A 23,862-nucleotide genomic window follows, 5' to 3' on the forward strand; every position below is an offset into this window, starting at 1 on the left:
CGGTTAATTAACATAATTTATTCATACATATCGCTATTTCATTGCGACAAGTTCAACATTTATGGCTCATCACTACACAGGAGACCGTCTCATTAACATAATTTATTCAGTTACACCGCCGCTCGTTGGGGGAAGGGATTGTTCTAGATTTGAAGCTTTCGTGACTGCAAGGATTCATATTCTTAGGTTTTTTCGGTAAAGTCACGTAGGTAAAACATCAAAATTAATGAAAATAAAACAAAAATCACGACGTTTCGTTTTGCCTCCGAAACGTCGTGATTTTTGTATTATTTTATTTTCATTAATTTTGATGTTTTACCTACGTGACTTTACCGAAAAAACCTAAGAATATGGAGGGGATTGTGTTCAAGCCCGCCAGTGACGTCATGTCACCGCTTGCTGCCGCGTGACGTCACTTTATAGCGGGAAGATGCTGCACCGCGCGCGCTGTTACAGATCCGAGGTGAGAAGTTAACATCGTGGTTGTTGTGGTGGTTGTTGTTGTTTACCCAGGTAGAGCCTCTCTCCGTCTCTCTCTCGTAGGGATATCAATTGAGTAGCAGCGAGTATGGAATCGATGTCCAGGTTGGAAAATTAGAACGCGGGTTTAGCCACGCGGGGCCTTGCCTCCTGCCCTCCCCTGATTGCATTTGCTTTAATTCTCTGCTTAAGTCTAATTCGTCTTCATCTGGCTCACTACTTCATGGGACCTCCTTTGCCAGTAGCAACATATAAGAAGAGGTTTTTCCCCTTCTCTGGCAACAAAATAGGTGTTAAGATATTATTGGTTCTTTCGGTAAAGTCACGGAGAAGGAAAATAAAGTAATACGTGTTGCAGTCGAAATGTGATAATTTTTTATTTTATTTTCTTCTACGTGACTTTAGGTGTGAAAAACAGTAAGAAATGTATTGAAAATTTAGGAAAATTGTCTTACTGTGTTTTTCACACCCTGATGATTGCTCGTGTTGCTGTCGAAACGTGAATTTTTTTTTTATTGGAACCTCCTTTGCCACTAGCAAAATATGATAATTGGGTTTTTACTCTTTTATCTGGCAACACAACTGACACCTTTTTTTTCAAGGAGTCATGTTTGCATTGACCACAATACCTGCGGTCAGAATGCAAACAAAAAACATAACTCTGATAATGTATGCACTGTCCTTGAAATTGATTGGGCCACACCAGAGACAGCTTTTCTTAGAGCCTAGTCTCACATGGTGTTGGACCAGATGACGCCAAAAGGTGTACAACTCAAAGACAAGCACCATCAGAGTAGTTGAGCTCGGGGTAAGCATTTCCACCATTGGAACCTCCTTTGCCAGTAGCAAAATATGATAATAGTTTTTTTTACCCATTTATCTGGCAACAAAACTGATACCTGAGACCATCCTTCTCCCTGCCATACTGGAATCGCACCCGCTCCTCACCCTTCATCCTGCGGATGTTTGACGCACAGCATTGCACCCCTTAGCCATCACGCGGCCACGAGGTGCTTGTTGGTGAACCCAACCCCTGGGACTGGCTCTAGGGGTGATATCAATATAGAATATATGTAAGGATGCCCCCCAATAGACTCCCCCTGGAACTCTATCAGACACGTCCCACTGGTAGTAGGTTTTTACCCTTTTAAACTGGTACACATCTAACACCTTTACCAGTTTTTAAGGGGAAAAACCTACTACTATATTTTTCCACTGGTAAAAGAGATCTCATAGTGTATACGTCCCACTGGGTCGAAGACCCCAGGGCTGGCCCAGGACATGCTGGCGGGACAATGTCACTCGGCTGGCCTGGGAATGCTTGGGAATTCTCCAGGAGGAACTATAGTCTGTCGCCAGGGAAAGGGAGGCCTGGACTGCCCTTCTCAGCATGCTGCCACCGCGACCCTCACCAGGACAAGCATTTTTAGAAACTAACGAATAAAGCTGTGATTCTTCTTGGCCACAGATATTACTCTGTGGATTCAGAATATGAACTTATTTAAATTACCATCTCTGCTGGCTTATACAATGAAGGCTGGCCTGCCTATGATTCATCCTCGATGCAACCAGACTATATTGTATTAGAAGCTTACATATCCTTAAGATATCAATATAGAATATAATCTAGTGTCTTTTTGGCAGGCGATTGGACCTGCCAATGACTGGTGCCGGCAGTGTCAAGATTGGCCTCTGTGAAGGAGGTCCGTGAGGTATGCTGCAGGGCAGTTAATAGATATTTTCTCTGCAACAACGATGCGGTCGGAAGAGCGACGCCATCATGAATACGTGGTACGCTGGGTTCCTAAAACCCAGCAAGACAGTGGGGAGCGCAGCTGGTTCATCTGTAAGTCATCCCTTGACACCTGGATCATTCCCATTACCTGCTGTCAAGGAATCCACACTTACATGGCCTTAAATTGCACCTATCATGGCATTAGCACTGGGATAAGGTTACTTGCAATTCGTCATGAATGGTGGATTTTTGTTTATATATGTTAATGATGCATGTGAAATGTATGTGTATTTAAGAGTTTATCTTTGTGGGGAGCTGTGGTGCAGTTATTTCACTGCATTAGGAACTCAACAATTAGTTTGATTATCACCACCAGCAAACATGATTGATAAGTGAAAGCTGAACTGCTTGTGGGCCTCTGCTATGTTGATTGATCTTAAATTAATTACATGGTGAAGGGAGGAAGCGTCAATACTGAGCCGATGAAGGCGGCCAGGCATGGTTCTGGACACACCACCACTTTTTACCATGCCAGTGTGTGACAGTGTCAAGTTTGTATTTGCAGTAAATTATGTTCACTATTGGATATGGAGGTTAAATCAAAACAATCGCTTTTTTTAGTTTCTCTCTGGAACTTTTTGGAAGAATGGAAACAGGAAATTAACAGCACATATGCTGCTGAAGTTAGATCTGTTCATCCAAGCATTCAAGAAAATCTCAGCCTGACTTCATACCTCTAAAGTCACGATTGAACATTTATTTATGCATTTCTGCATAATACAAATAGTATTATTCCCAACAGCCTTTGCTATGTTAGCTGAATTTTGCTTAACACGTAGGCTTTCGCGACCAATATTATTCATAATCAACGTTTTTGGGTTTAGATCGCGTTATTTATAAATGTGTCGTAACCCTCCACCACCCGACACGGCCAATCAGTAAAAAAGTGTCACGTTGACAAAAGACAAATTAGTTCACTGCTTTAGCCCACCGGTGTGTTGAAGCGCGAAACCACAACATTTACAATTTGAGTAAATGTTGTGGTTTCGCGCTTCAACACACCGGTGGGCTAAAGCAGTGAACTAATTTGTCTTTTGTCAACGTGACACTTTTTTGCTGATTGGCCGTGTCGGGTGGTGGAGGGTTACGACACATTTATAAATAACGCGATCTAAACCCAAAAACGTTGATTATGAATGAATTCTGCTTGTATAAATACTTCTTTTTCAGCCAGGCTGCCGAAATTGTGTGCTTGGTGTTTTGGGTTAACATTTATTTTGAAGATACTAGTGCTTCCAGGCATATTTATAACCTTTTGCCCTCTCATTGTGTGCCTTAACAGCCGGTGTGACGAATTGGGGATAATCCTGAATATATTAATAAATATAGACGTGTAAGTCATGTGTGACTGTGTATATATTCATTCCTCTGTGCCTCGATACTGATGAAGATGGTGTGGACATTTTTTTCTGTCTGCAGCTGATGCTTCTTCTGATGCTTCCTCTGCAGGATTGGTCTGATGGAGCAAAGGCACTCAGCGCTGCTCGGTAGACAAAGACAACAATGGGACCAGTATGCAAACAGCATGGATTCTACTGGAAATTTTACACAGGACCAGAGATCTCCAATGGGAGAGAAACCCTTCAAGTGCACTGTGTGTGGGAAGGCATTTTCAGATTCATCTGCTCTTAAAAAACACCAGAGAACACACACAGGAGAGAAACCCTTCAGGTGTAGTGTGTGTGGGAAGGCATTTTCAAGTTCATCTTCTTTTAAAATACACCAGAGAACACACACAGGAGAAAATGCCTTCAAGTGCACTGTGTGTGAGAAGGCATTTTCAAGTTCATGTTATCTTAAAATACACCAGAGAACACACACAGGTGAGAAACCCTTCAATTGTAGTGTGTGTGGGAAGGCATTTTCAAGTTCATCTTCTTTTAAAATACACCAGAGAACACACACAGGAGAAAATGCCTTCAAGTGCACTGTGTGTGAGAAGGCATTTTCAAGTTCATGTTATCTTAAAATACACCAGAGAACACACACAGGAGAGAAACCCTTCAATTGTAGTGTGTGTGGGAAGGCATTTTCAAATTCATCTCATCTTAAAAAACACCAGAGAACTCACACAGGAGAGAAACCCTTCAAGTGCACTGTGTGTGGGAAGGCATTTTCAATTTCATGTTATCTTAAAATACACCAGAGAACACACACAGGAGAGAAACCCTTCAATTGTAGTGTGTGTGGGAAGGCATTTTCAAGTTCATCTTATCTTAAAAAACACCATAGAACACACACAGGAGAGAAAGCCTTCAAGTGCACTGTGTGTGGGAAGGCATTTTCAAGTTCATTTTATCTTAAAATACACCAGAGAACACACACTGGAGAGAAACCCTTCAGTTGTAGTGTGTGTGGGAAAGCATTTTCAGATTTATCTGCTCTTAAAAAACACCAGAGAACACACACAGGAGAGAAAGCCTTCAAGTGCACTGTGTGTGGGAAGGCATTTTCAAGTTCATCTTATCTTAAAATACACCAGAGAACACACACAGAAGATAAACCCTTCAAGTGCACTGTGTGTGGGAAGGCATTGTCAAGTTCATTTTATCTTAAAAAACACCGAAGAACACACACAGGAGAGACACCCTTCAAGTGCACTGTGTGTGGGAAGGCATTTTCAAGTTCATCTTATCTTGAAATCCACCAGAGAATGCACAAAGGAGAGAACCCCTTCAAGTGCAGTATGTGTGAAATGGCATTTTCATATTCATCATATCTTAAAATACACCAGAGAACACACACAGGAGAGAAACCCTTCAAGTGCACTCTGTGCGGGAAGGCGTTTGCACAGTCACAACAGCTTCATAGACACCAGAGAACACACAGGCATCAGAAAACCCCCAAGGAGTGTAGTCTGAAATCGACTTGTGAAAGTCAAAGTGCTGCAATGAGCCCATCCCTCCTGAAAAAAGAACCAGAAGTAAATTCCAGCTTGGACACTATGAAATGTATCAAGGTGAAATTTGAAGAGGCGACGGTGAAGAGCGAAGAAGTGACAGTGAAGAGCGAAGAAGTGAAGGTCAAATGTGAAGATGAACATTCAACTCCAAAATCGGACCTTCCCATCAATGGAGGCAACGTGAAGCAGGAGAATTCTGACTGTGGGGCAGAGCGAGGCAACTCCCAGCAGTTTGTGGAAGTGGAGGTGTGGGTAGACTTCTTAGACAATACAAAGTCAAATGGAGAACCTGTAGATGTGTAAGCTTGAGACAATGAAGCTACAATAGTTTCACATTTGTCACAGGCATTTAATGAAAAAAACATGAAGTTGAACACTCCATTCCTAGGTTCAACCTGCAGAGTAAGAACAGTCAGTATTTGCGGCCCCGTGGGTTGGGTAGATCTCTAACTAGGATCGAGAGCCAATAAGCTCCCAAGCATTCACTCTGTTATTATAATATTAGCATTTATATGATGCTTGCTTAATCGCCTCAACAACTCGGAGTTTTGTATCATACCTCATCACAAACACTCAAAGAGCACGCCTATTGGCGTCCTCTGGATTAACACCATTTGATACTAGGCTCGAAAGAAAGCTGTCTCTGGTGTGGACCAATCAGTTTCAAAGACAATGCATATGTTGCGTCCTATGACTAACCACACGGTGATCCGAGGGGAGAGAAATTCACGTAAAAACAGAGGCACGACCCATACATTGAGACTACTGCAAGTTACAGAAGACTACAAGCGACAGAGAGTACTGCGACGGGCAGACTCTGGGGCATGGCCTCGAGATCAACAATGGGTGTTGTGTCTCGCAGAGAAGAGGGGCGAGGTACTGCTATGTGCTGAGTTCGGCATGGACCGACAGAGTATCGCTGAGAGTTTTATTCTACATTTATCCTGATGTTTTGAGTTGCTTGCAAAGTCAAGGATTGCGATAAGTTGTATTGTACTAAACCTTCACAGTTTTTAAGAGGTGTGCGAATACAATTCAAAAGTTTTGAGAGAGAGTTCCAGCTCCCATGATTAGCTGCGATCGGCAGGCTCCGGGGAACCTGCCCCCGTGACTGGCACATCGTCAACGAGCTGCACCAGCAGAAGCCACGAGTCTACGAAATCAACGCAGAGTTGACTTACTGCAAGCAGCAAGCTCTGGGGTGGGACTCTGCAATCAACCAAGAATGAAGAGGCTTGCCGAATAGTAATGGGTCACCCGAGTACGAGCTCGACGCTGACAGAAGAAGTATCGCTCAAAGTTATTCTACACTGAGTTCCAGCTCCCACGAGCAGCTGCAGCCCGAGAGATAGAGTGACGAGCAACGACGAGCAATCAACCGGGAGAAAGGGTGGAAGCCCAAGCATCGACCAAGCCAGCATCGCAGAGAACCAGCTGACCGCGCAACCAGGCATCGCCAGAGAGCATGGAGCCGGAGAGAGAGCGCAGCAGCACCACAGAGCACGGGTGTCAGCTGCCAGCGGACGAGCGGCGAGCACTGTCGAGCACCTTCAAAGACAAGCATCGTGCCGACTCAGCTCATCCAGCAGGGTAAAGAACCTGACCAGCCGCCCGTGAGGAAGAGGAGAGCGCCGTGGGTTCGAGCCACACGGACCGACCAGCACCAGCTGTGAACCAAGACACGAGTGAGGAACGGCGACTAGCAGACGAGCTGCGGGCGCTATCTGACGACGGAATCATCGCGCACCGCCGACGTCGAGCGTCGTGCCGACTCTTCATCCAGCAGTGGGCAGCAGCTCCAGCTGCCGCCGAGCGAGAGAGAGAGAGCGAGGAAGCTGTGTATATGACCCTGCCCCACACTCGCATACCACGTATCATCCAGCGTCTACCTGACGCATAGAATTGATCAAGGAGACAAAACCACCAAACACACACATACCGGGACTAATAATAATAAGAATAATGATAAGAGTGTGTCAAGTATTAGCTGATAGTGAAGAACATTGCTGCCCATTGAGTCACGTGGATACGGTCATTGAGAAGTTTTTTAGTCGTTCTTTTTGTTAATTAGCTAAAACGTTTAGAAACCTACGTTACGAATCCACACACTCACAGGGAGACTTGTGTTGAAATCTTTCTTTTGATCACAGAATCTTGCCCGCGATTTTATTGAAGCCTTAGCCAATTGATGAGCATTTGCTGAAGCAGGCACACTGCCGCACACCATTGTTCCAAGACATTTAGTGAATTACATAATCTACCAATGAATTCATTAAAGTCTGCTTTTGCATTCGGGACATGTTTCTTTATTGCCGTTCGTATGAATATCGTCACATTATTTTTAAGGACTTTTTCCTATGCTCGCGTTACTCTGAGGAATTAATCGATTGCTCTGTTACTCAGTTTAACAACGTAATCATTGAGGGTTAAATGTACCGATCAATGAGGAGCACATCTCCAGGAGTACAGTGTTGACAATTCCAAGCATAAGAGTTCGCATATTAGAGTGTTATGTTTTCGTTTAGAAATTAAAGTTGCTTAACACAGAAGTGTTTGAGTGGTTCCTTCCTAATTTCATGCATAATGATCTTAATTATAAGAACTGTATCCTTCGGCGAGATCTGAATTCTGAGACCTGATAGAATTACACTAAAACATAATCAGTAAAAGTTAAAGCGAGAATCTTCGTGTTATCACGATTAGTAAGAAGACTATTTTTTCACGGACCAGCGAGGGGGTGCAGGGATGGTTTGATGATGATTCAAGAGCATTATATTTATTGTGCACTTTATTTATGTTATTATTATATTGTAATATGAAATAATTATACAACTCGCCATAATGCAGAATCAGTGGGAGCCCTGAGCTTGTTTTCCTGTAACTAGATGGTCCCATCTGGGGGTGATGGGAGACGGTGACACCCGAAGTGTGTTGCCTATGTCCAGTCTACTCCATAATCTCGTTTTGGTTGCTGTCACTGCAGAAAACCCTGCTTCACAAAGATAGGATGTTGGAAATGGAAGCAGGCTTTTCAGTGCTTTTGTGACAATCTCAGGATATTCCGCCTTGACTTTAATCCAGAACGTATCGAGATTTGAAGTTGTCTCAAACATACTTTTAAGGCCACCTTCATTTGCGATCTCAAGCAGTTGATCCTCTTCTAGCACAGACAAAGTCGATTCACCTGGCTTATTCACAAATGGGTCGCGGGTCCATTCCTTCCCAGTTCGGGGGTCTTTTGTGGTTGGGAAGTAAAGCTCAAACTGTTTTAAAAGCTGAGATAGGTTTTAATGCACCAGCTGGGAGAAAGGCCCTGGCTCAGTCTCTTTCAAAATCTCTGCTAGTGTTTGAAACATGTCAAAAGTTCCAATGTTCACTCGTCGCCCCCATAATTCCAGTTTGGCTTTGAATGCAGCCACTTTATCTGCTGAATTGAACAGAGTTGTCGATCTCCCCTGAAATTACAGATTGAGTACGTTGAGCAGGCTGAATATGTCACACAAGTGAGCAACTTTTGCGACCCATTCTGTGTCACTGAAATGTGCTGCTAGTGGTGACTGTTATTCTAAAAGATATCTTTGGAGTGGCTCTCGCAACTCAAAAACTCTGGCCAGTGATCAACCTTTAGAAAGCCATCTCACTTCTGTGTTTTAGAGATGATGTGCGGTGAGCGCGCTGCGCTACGAACCCGGCGACCCGAGTTCGATTCCCCCTCACGGCCACCAGGATTATTTTTTACTTGTCCTGGGCTTCCCCTCGGTCGACTCAGCCTCAAACGAGTAACTGATGTGGTGTGTGAACATCGCCACTGGGGAGACAAAGGCGGCCGGGCGTGGTGAATCAAATTCCCGGGCGAAGTCGGGTAGTCAAGCTAGTCTTCGATATATAAAAGGAAAATTTGTTAATGTGTTGTCTGTTCAAAATGTTTAGCGTACTTCCCGACATGCAACAAACTTGAAATTTGCCATGTGGGTACTTTGCAAAATGTACACCATGCAAAAATTAAAAAAATACACTTTTGTATTTAGGGGGGGGGGGGGGGAAATGACCATGAAGTGTGTGGCGTGAATCGATATCTGCTCAGCGTTTGTGGTATCGATTAAACAGGAATAGGCCGATTCTAAATAAATCTATAACCTTCGATTCCTGTGCGTGATCTAAAGAATCGAATCTTGACGCTCGAGTGTAAGTATATTTTCCACCATGCGTTGGGTTTTATTAAAATTTTTATTAATGAGATAATCATCTAAAAAAATTTTTTTGTATGTTATGTTTTTAAGTTTTTTGAGAAGTTTTTCAATAAATGTTTCCCCCGGGCTAACGCCGGGTGCTTTCCGCGAGTACCTCATAAATGAAACAGAACTATCAACTGGCGGTTTATTAACATAATTTATTCAATAATACCGTCGCTAGTTCATTGGGACGTGTTCAGCATCCACGCCCCATCACTTGACATGAGCCCGTCTCATTAACATAATTTATTCTGTTACACCTCCGCTCGTTGGGGGAGGGGATTGTGTTGAACACCGCAAGTGACGTCATGTCACCTGCTGCCGAGTGACGTCACGAGCTGCTACACCGTGCTCGCTCTTACGGATCCAAGGTGAGAAGTTAACATCGTGGTTGTTGTTATTGTCCTAGTGGTTGTTGTTGTTTACCCAGATAGAGCCTCTCTCCGTCTCTCTCTCGTAGGGATATCAATTGAGTAGCAGCGAGTATGGAATCAATGTCCAGGTTGGAACATTACAACGCGGGGCCTAGCCACGCGGGGCCTTGCCTCCTGCCCTCGCCTGATTGCATTTGCTTTAATCCTCTGCTTAAGTTTAATTCGTCTTCATCTGGCTCACTAGTTCATGGGACCTCCTTTGCCAGTAGCAACATATAAGAAGAGGGTTTTCCCCCCTTTTCTGGCAACAAAACAGGTGTTAAGATATTATTGGTTCTTTCGGTAAAGTCACGTAGAAGGGAAATAATAAAGTAATACAATTTCTTGCTGTGGATTTCACAGGTGACGATGATTGCTCGTGTTGCAGTCGATACGTGAGAAATTTTATTTTATTGTTTTCTTTTTCGTGACTTTAGGTGTGAAAAACAGCAAGAATTCGTTGTACACTTTTGGAAAAATGTCTTGCTGTGTTTTTAACGCCTGACGATGATTGCTCGTATTGCAATCGAAACGTCGTAAGAAATTTTAATTTAATTTTTATTTTATTATTTCGCTTCTACTTGATGACTTTACCAAAAGAACCAAGAATATGAATCCCTGCAGTCAGGAAAGCTTCAAATCTAAATTTAGGTGTTAAGATGTTAAAACGCCGAACTGAAACCTCTTGCAAGGAATCGTGTCTGCATTAACCACAATATACTCGCGATCAATATGCAAACAAAACACATGCTGTGATAATCTGTGCATTGTCTGTGAAACTGATTGGTCCACACCAGAGACGGCTTTCTTTCGAGCCTAGTCTCAAACGGTGTTAGACCAGAGTACAGAGCCAAAAGGCGTACACAGCACAAAGACAACGCCACCATCAGAACAATGACGGCTCGGGGTGAGCAGCTACATCATGGGACCTCCTTTCCCAGTAGCAAAATATAAGAAGAGGTTTTACCCCTTTTATTATTTACAGATTTGTACTATTTTTTGTCTTGAGATATTTTTGTATACGGTTTCTTCGTGTTTATTTCAATTGGTTGGACCATCTCTAGCTCCATCCACCTACCTTGATGCACCCATCTCAGGCCTATATAAGACCTTGTCTCAGCAGCTTTCTCTCTCACCTGACGACGATTGCTTGTATTGCGATCGAAACATCGTGATCTATTATTTTCTATGTACGTGACTTGACCGAAGGACCCAAAGAGTATTAATTCCTGCAGTCACGAAAGCTTTAAATCAATAAATGACTACGTATTTGGTTCTTTCGGTAAAGTCACGTATAAAGATAAAATAATAAATTAAATAATAGCATACAACGTTTCGATTGCAACACAAGCAATCATCATCAGGTATAATGAAATAGCAACAAAATCTAACCAGAAAACTATAGACAGACATATAAGCAGACAGATATCACCAAGATACATAGAGCAACACAGGTACAGAGAGGGGGGATCGTCTCTGTGGGGTGGCCTTAAATAGATAGAGGGGGGCGGAGGCAGAGAGAGGGAGGGGTTAGAGAAAAAATGTACATGTCAATGAGTACGAAGAAACGCGTAGTAAAATATGCAGGCTTGAACATTAGGAGAGAGGGAGAAAGAACACACTAAATTAAATAACCTAGCAAAATATCGAAATGTTATGTAATACGACACAGAGAGTCGGTCAACACACAATTAACGCATAGCCTGGTCGATTACGTATTTCAAAGATTGCTAAGTTAGAATTTAAGTGTGAAAATTGCAAAGAAAGACAAAACATAAAAAACAAGAAGAACGGAGACACACAGACAGAGCAGAACATAAGAACGACAAAAAATGAGTAGACAGAAAAAAGTACACTAAATATACAGGCAGAGAGAACAAAAAACCCAGAGAGAGAGAAAAAGGTAAACTTCGAACTTCCCCGTAGAAGTGGTTCAATCTTAATTTTGGGTTTTTTGTTTAAAATACCAATGTGATAAAAATGATAAACTCTTACTCAAGAAAAACAGAAATGAATAAGAAAATAAAACCGATGCCATGCATATACAGGATTTATAGTGAAAAACTTTGTTTTTACGGGTTAATTTTTTTGAAACTAACGAATAAAGCTGTGATTCTTCTTGGCCACAGATATTACTATGTGGATTCAGAATATGAACTGATTTAAATTACCATCTCTGCTGGCTTATACAATGAAGGCTGGCCTGCCTATGATTCATCCTCGATGCAACCAGACTATATTGTATTAGAAGCTTCCAGATCCTTAAGATATCAATATAGAATATAATCTAGAGTCTTTTTGGCAGGCGATTGGACCTGCCAATGACTGGTGCCGGCAGTGTCAAGATTGGCCTCTGTGAAGGAGGTCCGTGAGGTATGCTGCAGGGCAGTTAATAGATATTTTCTCTGCAACAACGATGCGGTCGGAAGAGCGACGCCATCATGAATACGTGGTACGCTGGGTTCCTAAAACCCAGCAAGACAGTGGGGAGCGCAGCTGGTTCATCTGTCAGTCATCCCTTGACACCTGGATCATTCCCATTACCTGCTGACAAGGAATGCACACTTACATGGCCTTAAATTTCACCTATCATGGCATTAGCACTGGGATAAGGTTACTTGCAATTCGTCATGAATGGTGGATTTTTGTTTATATATGTTAATGATGCATGTGAAATGTATGTGTATTTAAGAGTTTATCTTTGTGGGGAGCTGTGGTGCAGTTATTTCACTGCATTAGGAACTCAACAATTAGTTTGATTATCACCGCCAGCAAACATGATTGATAAGTGAAAGCTGAACTGCTTGTGGGCCTCTGCTATGTTGATTGATCTTAAATTAATTACATGGTGAAGGGAGGAAGCGTCAATACTGAGCCGATGAAGGCGGCCAGGCATGGTTCTGGACACACCACCACTTTTTACCATGCCAGTGTGTGACAGTGTCAAGTTTGTATTTGCAGTCAATTATATTCACTATTGAACATGGAGGTTAAATCAAAACAATCGTTTATTTTAGTTTCTCTCTGGAACTTTTTGGAAGAATGGAAACAGGAAATTAACAGCACATATGCTGCTCAAGTTAGATCTGTTCATCCAAGCATTCAAGAAAATCTGAGCCTGACTTCACACCTCTAAAGTCACGATTGAACATTTATTTATGCATTTCTGCATAATACAAATAGTATTATTCCCAACAGCCTTTGCTATGTTAGCTGAATTTTGCTTAACACGTAGGCTTTCGCGACCAATATTATTCATAATCAACGTTTTTGGGTTTAGATCGCGTTATTTATAAATGTGTCGTAACCCTCCACCACCCGACACGGCCAATCAGTAAAAAAGTGTCACGTTGACAAAAGACAAATTAGTTCACCCCTCTTTAGCCCACCGGTGTGTTGAAGCGCGAAACCACAACATTTACTCAAATTGTAAATGTTGTGGTTTCGCGCTTCAACACACTGGTGGGCTAAAGCAGTGAACTAATTTGTCTTTTGTCAACGTGACACTTTTTTACTGATTGGCCGTGTCGGGTGGTGGAGGGTTACGACACATTTATAAATAACGCGATCTAAACCCAAAAACGTTGATTATGAATGAATTTTGCTTGTATAAATACTTATTTTGCAGCCAGGCTGCCGAAATTGTGTGCTTGGTGTTTTGGGTTAACATTTATTTTGAAGATACTAGTGCTTCCAGGCATATTTATAACCTTTTGCCCTCTCATTGTGTGCCTTAACAGCCGGTGTGACGAATTGGGGATAATCCTGAATATATGAATAAATATAGACGTGTAAGTCATGTGTGACTGTATATATATTCATTCCTCTGTGCCTCGATACTGATGAAGATGGTGTGGACATTTTTTTCTGTCTGCAGCTGATGCTTCTTCTGATGCTTCCTCTGCAGAATTGGTCTGATGGAGCAAAGGCACTCAGCGCGGCTCGGTAGACAAAGACAACAATGGGACCAGTATGCAAACAGCATGGATTCTACTGGAAATTTTACACAGGACCAGAGATCTCCAATGGGAGAGAAACCCTTCACGTGCACTGTGTGTGGGAAGGCATTTTCAGATTCATCTGCTCTTAAAAAACACCAGAGAACACACACAGGAGAGAAACCCTTCAAGTGTAGTGTGTGTGGGAAGGCATTTTCAAGTTCATCTTCTTTTAAAATACACCAGAGAACACACACAGGAGAAAATGCCTTCAAGTGCACTGTGTGTGAGAAGGCATTTTCAAGTTCATGTTATCTTAAAATACACCAGAGAACACACACAGGAGAGAAACCCTTCAATTGTAGTGTGTGTGGGAAGGCATTTTCAAGTTCATCTTATCTTAAAAGACACCAGAGAACACACACAGGAGAGAAACCCTTCAAGTGCACTGTGTGTGGGAAGGCATTTTCAAGTTCATCTTATCTTAAAATACACCAGAGAACACACACTGGAGAGAAACCCTTCAGGTGTAGTGTGTGTGGGAAAGCATTTTCAGATTTATCTGCTCTTAAAAAACACCAGAGAACACACACAGGAGAGAAAGCCTTCAAGTGCACTGTGTGTGTGAAGGCATTTTCAAGTTCATCTTATCTTAAAATACACCAGAGAACACACACAGGAGATAAACACTACAAGTGCACTGTGTGTGGGAAGGCATTGTCAAGTTCATTTTATCTTAAAAACCACCGGAGAACACACAAAGGAGAGACACCCTTCAAGTGCACTGTGTGTGGGAAGGCATTTTCAAGTTCATTTCATCTTAAAAAACACCAGAGAACACACACAGGAGAGAAACCCTTCAAGTGCACTGTGTGTGGGAAGGCATTTTCAAGTTCATCTTATCTTCAAATCCACCAGAGAATGCACAAAGGAGAGAACCCCTTCAAGTGCAGTGTGTGTGAAATGGCATTTTCATATTCATCAAATCTTAAAATGCACCAGAGAACACACACAGGAGAGAAACCCTTCAAGTGCACTCTGTGCGGGAAGGCGTTTGCACAGTCACAACAGCTTCATAGACACCAGAGAACACACAGGCATCAGATGACCCCCAAGGAGTGTAGTCTGAAATCGACTTGTGAAAGTCAAAGTGCTGCAATGAGCCCATCCCTCCTGAAAAAAGAACCAGAAGTAAATTCCAGCTTGGACACTATGAAATGTATCAAGGTGAAATTTGCAGAGGCGAAGGTGAAATGTGAAGAGGTGATAGTGAAGAGCGAAGAAGTGAAGGTAAAATGTGAAGATGAACATTCAACTCCAAAATCGGACCTTCACATCAATGGAGGCAACGTGAAGCAGGAGGAGAATTCTGACTGTGAGGCAGAGCGAGGCAACTCCCAGCAGTTTGTGGAAGTGGAGGTGTGGGTAGACTTCTTAGACAATACAAAGTCAAATGGAGAACCTGTAGATGTGTAAGCTTGAGACAATGAAGCTACAATAGTTTCACATTTGTCACAGGCATTTAATGAAAAAAACGTGAAGTTGAACACTCCATTCCTAGGTTCAACCTGCAGAGTAAGAACAGTCAGTATTTGCGGCCCCGTGGGTTGGGTAGATCTCTAACTAGGATCGAGAGCCAATAAGCTCCCAAGCATTCACTCTGTTATAATAATATTAGCATTTATATGATGCTTGCTTAATCGCCTCAACAACTCGGAGTTTTGTATCATACCTCATCACAAACACTCAAAGAGCACGCCTATCGGCGTCCTCTGGATTAACACCATTTGATACTAGGCTCGAAAGAAAGCTGTCTCTGGTGTGGACCAATCAGTTTCAAAGACAATGCATATGTTGTGTCCTATGACTAACCACACGGTGATCCGAGGGGAGAGAAATTCACGTAAAAACAGAGGCACGACCCATACATTGAGACTACTGCAAGTTACAGAAGACTACAAGCGACAGAGAGTACTGCGACGGGTAGACTCCGGGGCATGGCCTCGAGATCAACAATGGGTGTTGTGTCTCGCAGAGAAGAGGGGCGAGGTGATGCTCGGTGCTGAGTTCGGCATAGACTGACAGAGTATCGCCGAGAGTTTTATTCTACATTCATCCTGATGTTTTTAGTTGCTTGCAAAGTCAAGGATTGCGATAAGTTGTATTGTACTAAGCTTTCACAGTTGTTCAAGAGGTGTGCGAATACAATTTACAAGTTTTGAGAGTGAGTTCCAGCTCCCACAAGCAGCTGCGATCGGCAGGCTCCGGGGAACCTGCCCCCGTGACTGGCACATCGTCAACGAGCTGCACCAGCAGAAGCCACGAGTCTACGAAATCAACGCACTGCAAGCAGCAAGCTCTGGGGTGGGACTCTGCAATCAACCAAGAATGAAGAGGCTTGCCGAATAGTAATGGGTCACCCGAGTACGAGCTCGACGCTGACAGAAGAAGTATCGCTCAAAGTTATTCTACACTGAGTGCCAGCTCCCACGAGCAGCTGCAGCCCGAGAGATAGAGTGACGAGCAATCAACCGGGAGAAAGGGTGGAAGCCCAAGCATCGACCAAGCCAGCATCGCAGAGAACCAGCTGCACGCGCAACCAGGCATCGCCAGAGAGTACGGAGCCGGAGAAAGAGCGCAGCAGCGCCACCGAGCAAGGGTGTCAGCTGCCAGCGGACGAGCGGCGAGCGCTGTCGAGCACCTTAAAAGACAAGCATCGTGCCGACTCAGCTCATTCAGCAGGGGAAAGAGCCTGACCAGCCTCCCGTGAGGAAGAGGAGAGCGCCAGCGAGAGCGCCGTGGGTTCGACCCACACACACCGACCAGCACCAGCTGTGAACCAAGACAAGAGTGAGGAACGGCGACCAGCAGACGAGCTGCGGGCGCTATTTGACGACGGAATCATCGCGCCGCCGACGGCGAGCGTCGTGCCGACTCTTTATCCAGCAGTGGGCAGCAGCTCCAGCTGCCGCCGAGCGAGAGAAAGCGAGGAAGCTGTGTGTATGACCCTCCCCCACACTCACATACTCACCACGTATCACCCAGCGTCTGCTTGACGCAAAGAATTGATCAAGGAGACAAAACCACCAAACACACACATACCGCACATACCGGGACTAATAATAATGTAATGCGGGCGTAAACGGCCTCGCGGATATGACGTAACGGGGGCAGGGGTTAGGTCACGTGGGGGAGAAGGGAAAGCTCTTAAGGGCGGGAACCGGAAGAGACGGGGGGAGAGTGTAAGAATAAAGACGGGAGGAGGCCACGCAGGGCAGAGGGTGGAGAGTGGCGCGATCGCCACAGGACGGGACTCGGCACCGTTGGCCAGCGATGTCCGGGCACGGGGGAACCAGAGAGCAGCGGTGGAGCTGCAGAGAGAGCAGCTGAGAGACTGCATAAAGGCGGAGGGGCTGAGAGGAGAGCCAGCAGCGGAGCTGCATCGGGAGCGAGGAGAAAAGGCTACGTGAGCGACGGCAGCTGCCAAGCTGCCAAGCGGGAGACGGAGAAGGCTCTGAGCGAGGGCCGTGTGGGGCAAAGTTGTAAGAACCCAAATAAAGGACAACGGAGACAGACACAGTGAAAGAGTCCTTTATTACACTGGTGTCAGAAGTGAAACGGCATGTCAAAACAGCTCAGAAGAAAGAATATTCCTGCACCATCGTCTGCTACATCATCCGACGACGACGACCTTCCTCAGGCGGTGGACCTCCCTGCGATTGAGGAGGAGATCCGACCGGGAACGAGTTCGGGTCCGGGAGTTCAAGATGTCGCCGCGTCGGTGGACCCGTCCGCGCCGGAGGACACTGACTTACGATGGAGGCAGATGGCGGAGCAGCTGGAGACCTTGAAAACCGTACTGGCGCAACTGTGCGACCTCCTCGCGACGGCGTCGGGGAGGCCCGGGGGTGATCGGCAGGCCGCGGTTTTGCCTGCGCTGCCAGCGCCATCTGCCACACGGCACGAAGATGCCATCTTGGGCGTGGCAGGGTAAGAACAGCGGGAAGCCGCCATCTTGCGCCCTCCGCGGCGGGGGGCCGCCATCTTGGACACGTTGCGGTGCGACGCCATCTTGAATATGCCACGCGACGAGTCACCTGCGGAAGACGGCGCAGCAAGGAGTCCCAGCCGTCACTTGACAACTGTAAAATAATTTTCCATCGGTGGCGACTGGAGTGCTTTCGCCTGCAGATTTTTGGCGGCGGTGCGCTCCGCCAGGTGGACTGACGCAGAGGCCCTGGAAGTTCTGCCAACTCTTCTCGACGACGAGTCGGTGTGATTCTTCCGTTCTATTAAGGCCGAGAAAAAGAAGACATTGAGAGGAGTTTTAGACGAGATGGCGGATGCGTACGAGCCACCGGATGATGCTCACCGCCGGTTCGTTCAACGCCAGCGGGCACCCGAAGAATCGCCGGTGGCATACAGGGGTGCTGTCTTGGAGTTAGCCATGGCCGCATACCCGGAGACGGAGCCTGACCTACTCGAACCCCTCATTTTGGGCAAGATGCTCGAGCTGTCCAGGGATTTGGGGATCCCTATGCCGGTGTGTGGCCATGAAAAGCTGACATCCCGGGCAGCCGCAAAGTGTCTTGATGCCCAATTTAATCTACGCCGCTGGAAGCAAGTCACGGCGTGGACGGGGGGGCCCATCGTCGAGGGAGGTGCCGTGGGGTGGGATCCCAAGAAGGCGGTGTACGTTCCTGACGGGGGGGCGGGGGGGCCTGCAGGAGCTGACAGCCGCCTTTGCGCAGTGGTCGGCCCGCAGTGGACTGGGGCCGCGATCTGCACCGCCGACGCGGGAGCCTCGACAGCTGACGTGCCGCGGAAGGACCCTCCTGGGAAGGCAAGTCGGTGCGCACCAGACACCCGGCAAGGCTTGACACCTCATTCATCACCATTGCCGCGCGATCCGGGTGTTGTTAATAACGGGAGGCCATCGACTGGGCCATGTCGCTCAGTAACGCAGTGGCGTAAATTGGCACGGCGGGTTGTCGCGGCCGCTACTGGTTCGTCCACTGTACCGGGTTCTATACAGGGGGTTGACGTGCGCATTTTAGTGGACTCTGGTGCGTCCGCGACCATTATATCGGATGTCATTTTTCATCTGTTGGGCATCCCACCAGAGGCCATGCGTCCGGTTTACGATTCCTGCGTTGCGGCGAACGGGGGTAGCATGGGCATTGTGGGCCAGGTGGACGCCAATATATCTATCGGGGGAGTGTCGGCCTCGGGAATTGTGTTGATCTCGAGGTCCCTTGCGGTTCAATGTTTGTTGGGAACTGATTTTCTGGCCAAAATGCCCATTCTAATTAGAGTTAATCAAAACTGTATCGAATTACCGGGGGGTCGAAAAATTACATTTCTGCCGTTGCCCTGGGGGCGACCTGCCCCGGTCTGCCAGGTGCAGGCGTTGTCCGAGGTATCTGTTGACATTTCACCTGGCTCGCAGATGCTTATCCCCTTGCGATATCGGAAACCTGTACCTGGTCGGGAGGGAGCAACTGGGGTTTTGTTATCACCGTCCGCTATCATAACGGGCGGATCGGCGCTCGTCGGGGCGCAGACTATTATCCGGCCGGACCAGCAGCCATTTTTGCAGGTGCTTAATGGGAGTACGGAAAATGTATGTGTGCCGGCTGGAACGGTTGTGGCACATGCCACTACGGCGTTTACGGCTCAGGATTATCTGGGCCGCCGGGAGATGGTTGCCGGTGTTTCGGGCCCTGCGGCCCCAGGTAATCGCTGGATCGCCGAATTGTGCGGGGAAAATTCTTCCCTTTCCGGGGAACAGCGTTCCGCGCTTCGCGCGCTATTGTTGAGTTATTCCGATGTGTTTAGCTCCGACGATCTGGACTTGGGACGCACCTCCCTGCTTTCCCATCATATTGACACAGGGGACGCTGCTCCTATTCGGTTGAACTCGCATCGGATGAGTCCGGCGGAACGAGATCATGTTCGAGGGGCAGTGGATGACATGTTGGCTGCGGACATAATATCTCCATCTAACAGCCCATGGGGCGCGCCTGTTGTCTTGGTTTTAAAGAAAGACGGGAAATTGCGATTTTGCGTGGATTTTCGGAAATTAAATAAAGTGTCCGTGGCAGATGCGTACCCCCTGCCGCGTATGGATGATTTCCTAGATGCCTTGTCGGGGGCCAAGTTCTTTTCGACGCTGGATCTCTCTTCGGGATTCTGGCAGCTTCCCCTCGAGTCCTCGCGGGAAAAGACTGCTTTCCGTACGCCGCAGGGGTTATTTAAATTTAATTGTCTTCCGATGGGGTTGAATGCTGCCCCCGCCACATTTCAGAGGTTGATGGAACTGGTATTAACGGGGTTGCAGTGGGAGACATGTCTGATATATTTAGACGATGTTATCGTCTTCAGCCGCACATTTGACGAACATTTACTGAGGTTGGAGGCGGTGTTCGTCAGGATGCGCTCCGCCAATCTGAAATTTAAACCTAAGAAATGTCACCTACTGCAACGGTCCGTGCGCTATTTGGGACATATAGTTAGTGCGGACGGGGTTGCCACGGATCCGGACAAGACGGCGTGCGTCTGTGACTGGCCAACCCCGGCCACGGTGGAGGATGTGCGTTGTTTTTTGGGGTTTGCCGCATATTATCGTAGGTTTGTTCCCAACTTTGCAACGATCGCGAGGCCTCTGCACCTCCTTACGGATAAAGGACGGAAATTTGATTGGGGACCACCGGAGGAGGCGGCGTTTAAATGCCTGTGCGATCAGTTGGCTACGGCGCCGACGTTGGACTATCCAGATTTTGATCACCCCTTCATTCTGGATACGGATGCGAGTGACACGGGCATTGGGGCCGTGTTGTCACAGTCCAAAGGCGGTGTGGAGCGCGTGGTGGCGTACGGTAGCCGGGTTTTGTCCCCCGCCGAAACCCGCTACTGCGTCACTCGCCGGGAACTTTTGGCTATTGTCTATTTTCTCCGCCAATTTCGACCGTATCTCTACGGCCGTTCATTTATTGTGCGCACGGATCATGCGGCTTTGCAGTATGCCCTGAAGGTGGACCAACCATCCGGCCAGTTGGCGCGATGGTTGGACACGCTGCAGGAGTTTTCCTTCCAAATTCAACATCGGAAGGGGGTGCGTCACGCGAATGCGGACGCGCTCTCTAGGTTGCCGCAGCGATCCCCTTGCGCGTGCGCGTCGGGGACGCATAGGTGTACGCCGATCCAACAGCCCCCTCGGCCTGTTGCGTTGCCGGTCGAGGTGCCTGAGGCTCCAGAGTGGCCGGGACCGGCCGATGGGATTTTGAACCTTCCAAGGGCTGTATGGATTCGTGAACAAATGCTGGACGACTCATTGGGGACCCTGCGGAGTCGGGCTGCGAAGGAGAGTGGGGGACTGGGTTCCGGGGGAACGCCGGGAACCGCTCTCCGCGACGGACTGCTGATGTGGAGGGAAGGGTTACAGGAACGCTGGCGTCTTGTTGTACCGGCATCCTTGCGGTACGAATTGATTAGGACTCTGCATTGCGACACGCTATTACATCTGGGGGTGCAGAAGACCCTATTGACGTTGCAGCAAGATTACTTTTGGCACGGCATGACGACGGATGTCGTCGGGCACGTTCACGCGTGTCCCGAATGTGCCCGGCGGAAGCTGCCTAAACACCCATATGTACCACCAATACAGTCTATTCAAGTGTCTCGAGTTAATGAGGGGAATAAATACTTGCTAGTTGGGGTGGAGTACCTCTCCCGCTGGCCGATGGCCTGGCCCTTGCCCGACCAGTCGGCGGCGTCTATTACGGACGCCTTTCTATTCGGGTATGTTATGGACAAGGGGGCGCCGGAGAGGCTCCTCATGGATCAGGGCTGACATTTTTCTTCAAAGTTGTTGGGGGAGGTGTGCGCGGCTCTGGGAACTAAAAACATCCGGACATATCCCTACCACCCGCACACGGATAGCATGGTTGAACGGCTGAATCGGACTCTGTCCACCATGCTGTGTCACACGGTGAATGAAAAACAAGCGGATTGGGATTTGCATATTTCTGGGGTACTCGGCATACCGGATGACGCCGCATGCGTCTACGGGATATTCGCCGTTTTTTCTTATGTACGGTCGCGAAAACGTGCCGCCGATGGATGTGCAGTTGGGGACAGGAGTGAGGGGACCTACTAAACCTCTTCCTGATTACATTCAGGACACCGTTCGCCGCGTCACTGAGGCGCGGGAAGGGGCCCGCATGGCAACGGCCAAAGCCCAGGCCCGGAACGAATGGTGCGCTCGACGCTCAAAGGAGAAGTGCCCCTGGAACGTGGGGGATATGGCCTGGCTGCATTGCCCGCAGGTGCGGCCAGGGACCTCCCCTAAATTACATAAACCATGGCAGGGGCCTGTTCGGCTTATCGAGGTTCCCAACCCGCAGTCTGCACGCATTCGGTTCGGATCTCGGCGCTGGTACGTCCATACGTCTCGCTTGAAACCATACGTGGCCCCTCGAACGGATGCGTCATCTCCTGATGTTGCCTTGCCGGTGTCTGTTGCTGCCGACGCACCCTTGCCGGTGCCTGTTGACCCTGCAAGAGCGCCTGTCGTGCCTTTTACAGACAAACCAGCCGTGACACCGCAGGAGACAGGGGACTCTGCTCGGGGTGGGCCTACCACGGCTGCGGGGACACCGAGCCCTGCCGCCCTTCCGACCCCACCACAGACACGATTGCGGGACACCCCGGACTCTGGTCCTTCGGGGAAATGGGACCGTGGTGTTGGCGGGCCTCCAATAGCGACAGGCAGTTTTGAACCTGTCGCTCCTAAAACCCCGTCGCGTTCTCGGTCTGCAGGGGGGCCGCCGCCCGTCCGGGACGGGCCGGCGACCCGCACGCGGTCGAAGTCCCTTTTCATTGATTAATGCTGTTCTTGTTATTGTTATATTTATTGTATGCTTCATTGTCCTTGCATGTCTGATGGTTGGTGGTCGCCCGCAATACTTGTGGTTGTTTAGCCGAGGACGGCTGAAATCTTTCTCCACGGGGGAGGGTGGTGTAATGCGGGCGTAAACGGCCTCGCGGATATGACGTAACGGGGGGAGGGGTTAGGTCACGTGGGGGAGAAGGGAAAGCTCTTAAGGGCGGGAACCGGAAGAGACGGGGGGAGAGTGTAAGAATAAAGACGGGAGGAGGCCACGCAGGGCAGAGGGTGGAGAGTGGCGCGATCGCCACAGGACGGGACTCGGTACCGTTGGCCAGCGGTGTCCGGGCACGGGGGAACCAGAGAGCAGCGGTGGAGCTGCAGAGAGAGCAGCTGAGAGACTGCATAAAGGCGGAGAGGCTGAGAGGAGAGCCAGCAGCGGAGCTGCATCGGGAGCGAGGAGAAAAGGCTACGTGAGCGACGGCAGCTGCGAAGCTGCCAAGCGGGAGACGGAGAAGGCTCTGAGCGAGGGCCGTGTGGGGCAAAGTTGTAAGAACCCAAATAAAGGACAACGGAGACAGACACAGTGAAAGTCCTTTATTACTATAAGAAGAATGATGAGAGTGTGTCAACTATTAGCTGATAATGAAGAACATTGCTGCCCATTGAGTCACATGGATACGGTCGTTGAGAGGTATTTTAGTCGTTCTTTTTGTTAATTTTAACTGTACCGATGAATTCATTGACGAAACTTAACGTTTAGAAACCTATGTTACGAATCCACACACTCACAGGGAGACTATTGTGTTGAAATCTTTCTTTTCATCACAGAATCTTGCCCGCGAATTTATTGACGCCTTAGCCAATTGATAAGCATTTGCTGAAGCAGGCACACTGCCGCACACCATTGTTCCGAGACATTTAGTTAATTACATAATCTACCAATGAATTCATTGAGGTCTACTTTTGCCTTCGGGACATGTTTCTTTATTGCCGTTCGTATGAATATCGTCACATTTATTTTAAGGACTTTTTCCTATCGCCGTATATGCTCGCGTTACTCTGAGAAATGAACCGATTCCTCTGTTAACCAGTTTAACAACATAATCATTGAGGGTTAAATGTACGGATCAATGAGGAGCACATTTCCAGGAGTACTGTGTTGACAATTCCAAGTGTAATAAAGGACTCTTTCTCAATGTCGATCTCCGTTGT

General features: G+C 47.3%; 1 protein-coding gene across 1 annotated transcript; it reads left to right on the top strand.

Moving 5' to 3' along the window:
* Positions 1-266: 266 nt before the first annotated feature.
* Positions 267-23,846, top strand: LOC144738444 (uncharacterized). The gene is made up of 4 exons (XM_078621486.1): positions 267-463; positions 2,125-2,192; positions 3,725-5,057; positions 13,887-23,846. The coding sequence occupies exons 3-4, from the start codon at positions 3,735-3,737 to the stop codon at positions 15,234-15,236; spliced, it is 2,673 nt and encodes an 890-aa protein (XP_078477612.1). The 5' UTR covers positions 267-463; positions 2,125-2,192; positions 3,725-3,734; the 3' UTR covers positions 15,237-23,846.
* The last annotated feature ends 16 nt before the right edge of the window (positions 23,847-23,862 follow it).

Source organism: Lampetra planeri, chromosome 82 (genome assembly GCF_965212315.1).
Source record: "Lampetra planeri chromosome 82, kcLamPlan1.2.h2, whole genome shotgun sequence".
Lineage (NCBI taxonomy): Eukaryota > Metazoa > Chordata > Hyperoartia > Petromyzontiformes > Petromyzontidae > Lampetra > Lampetra planeri.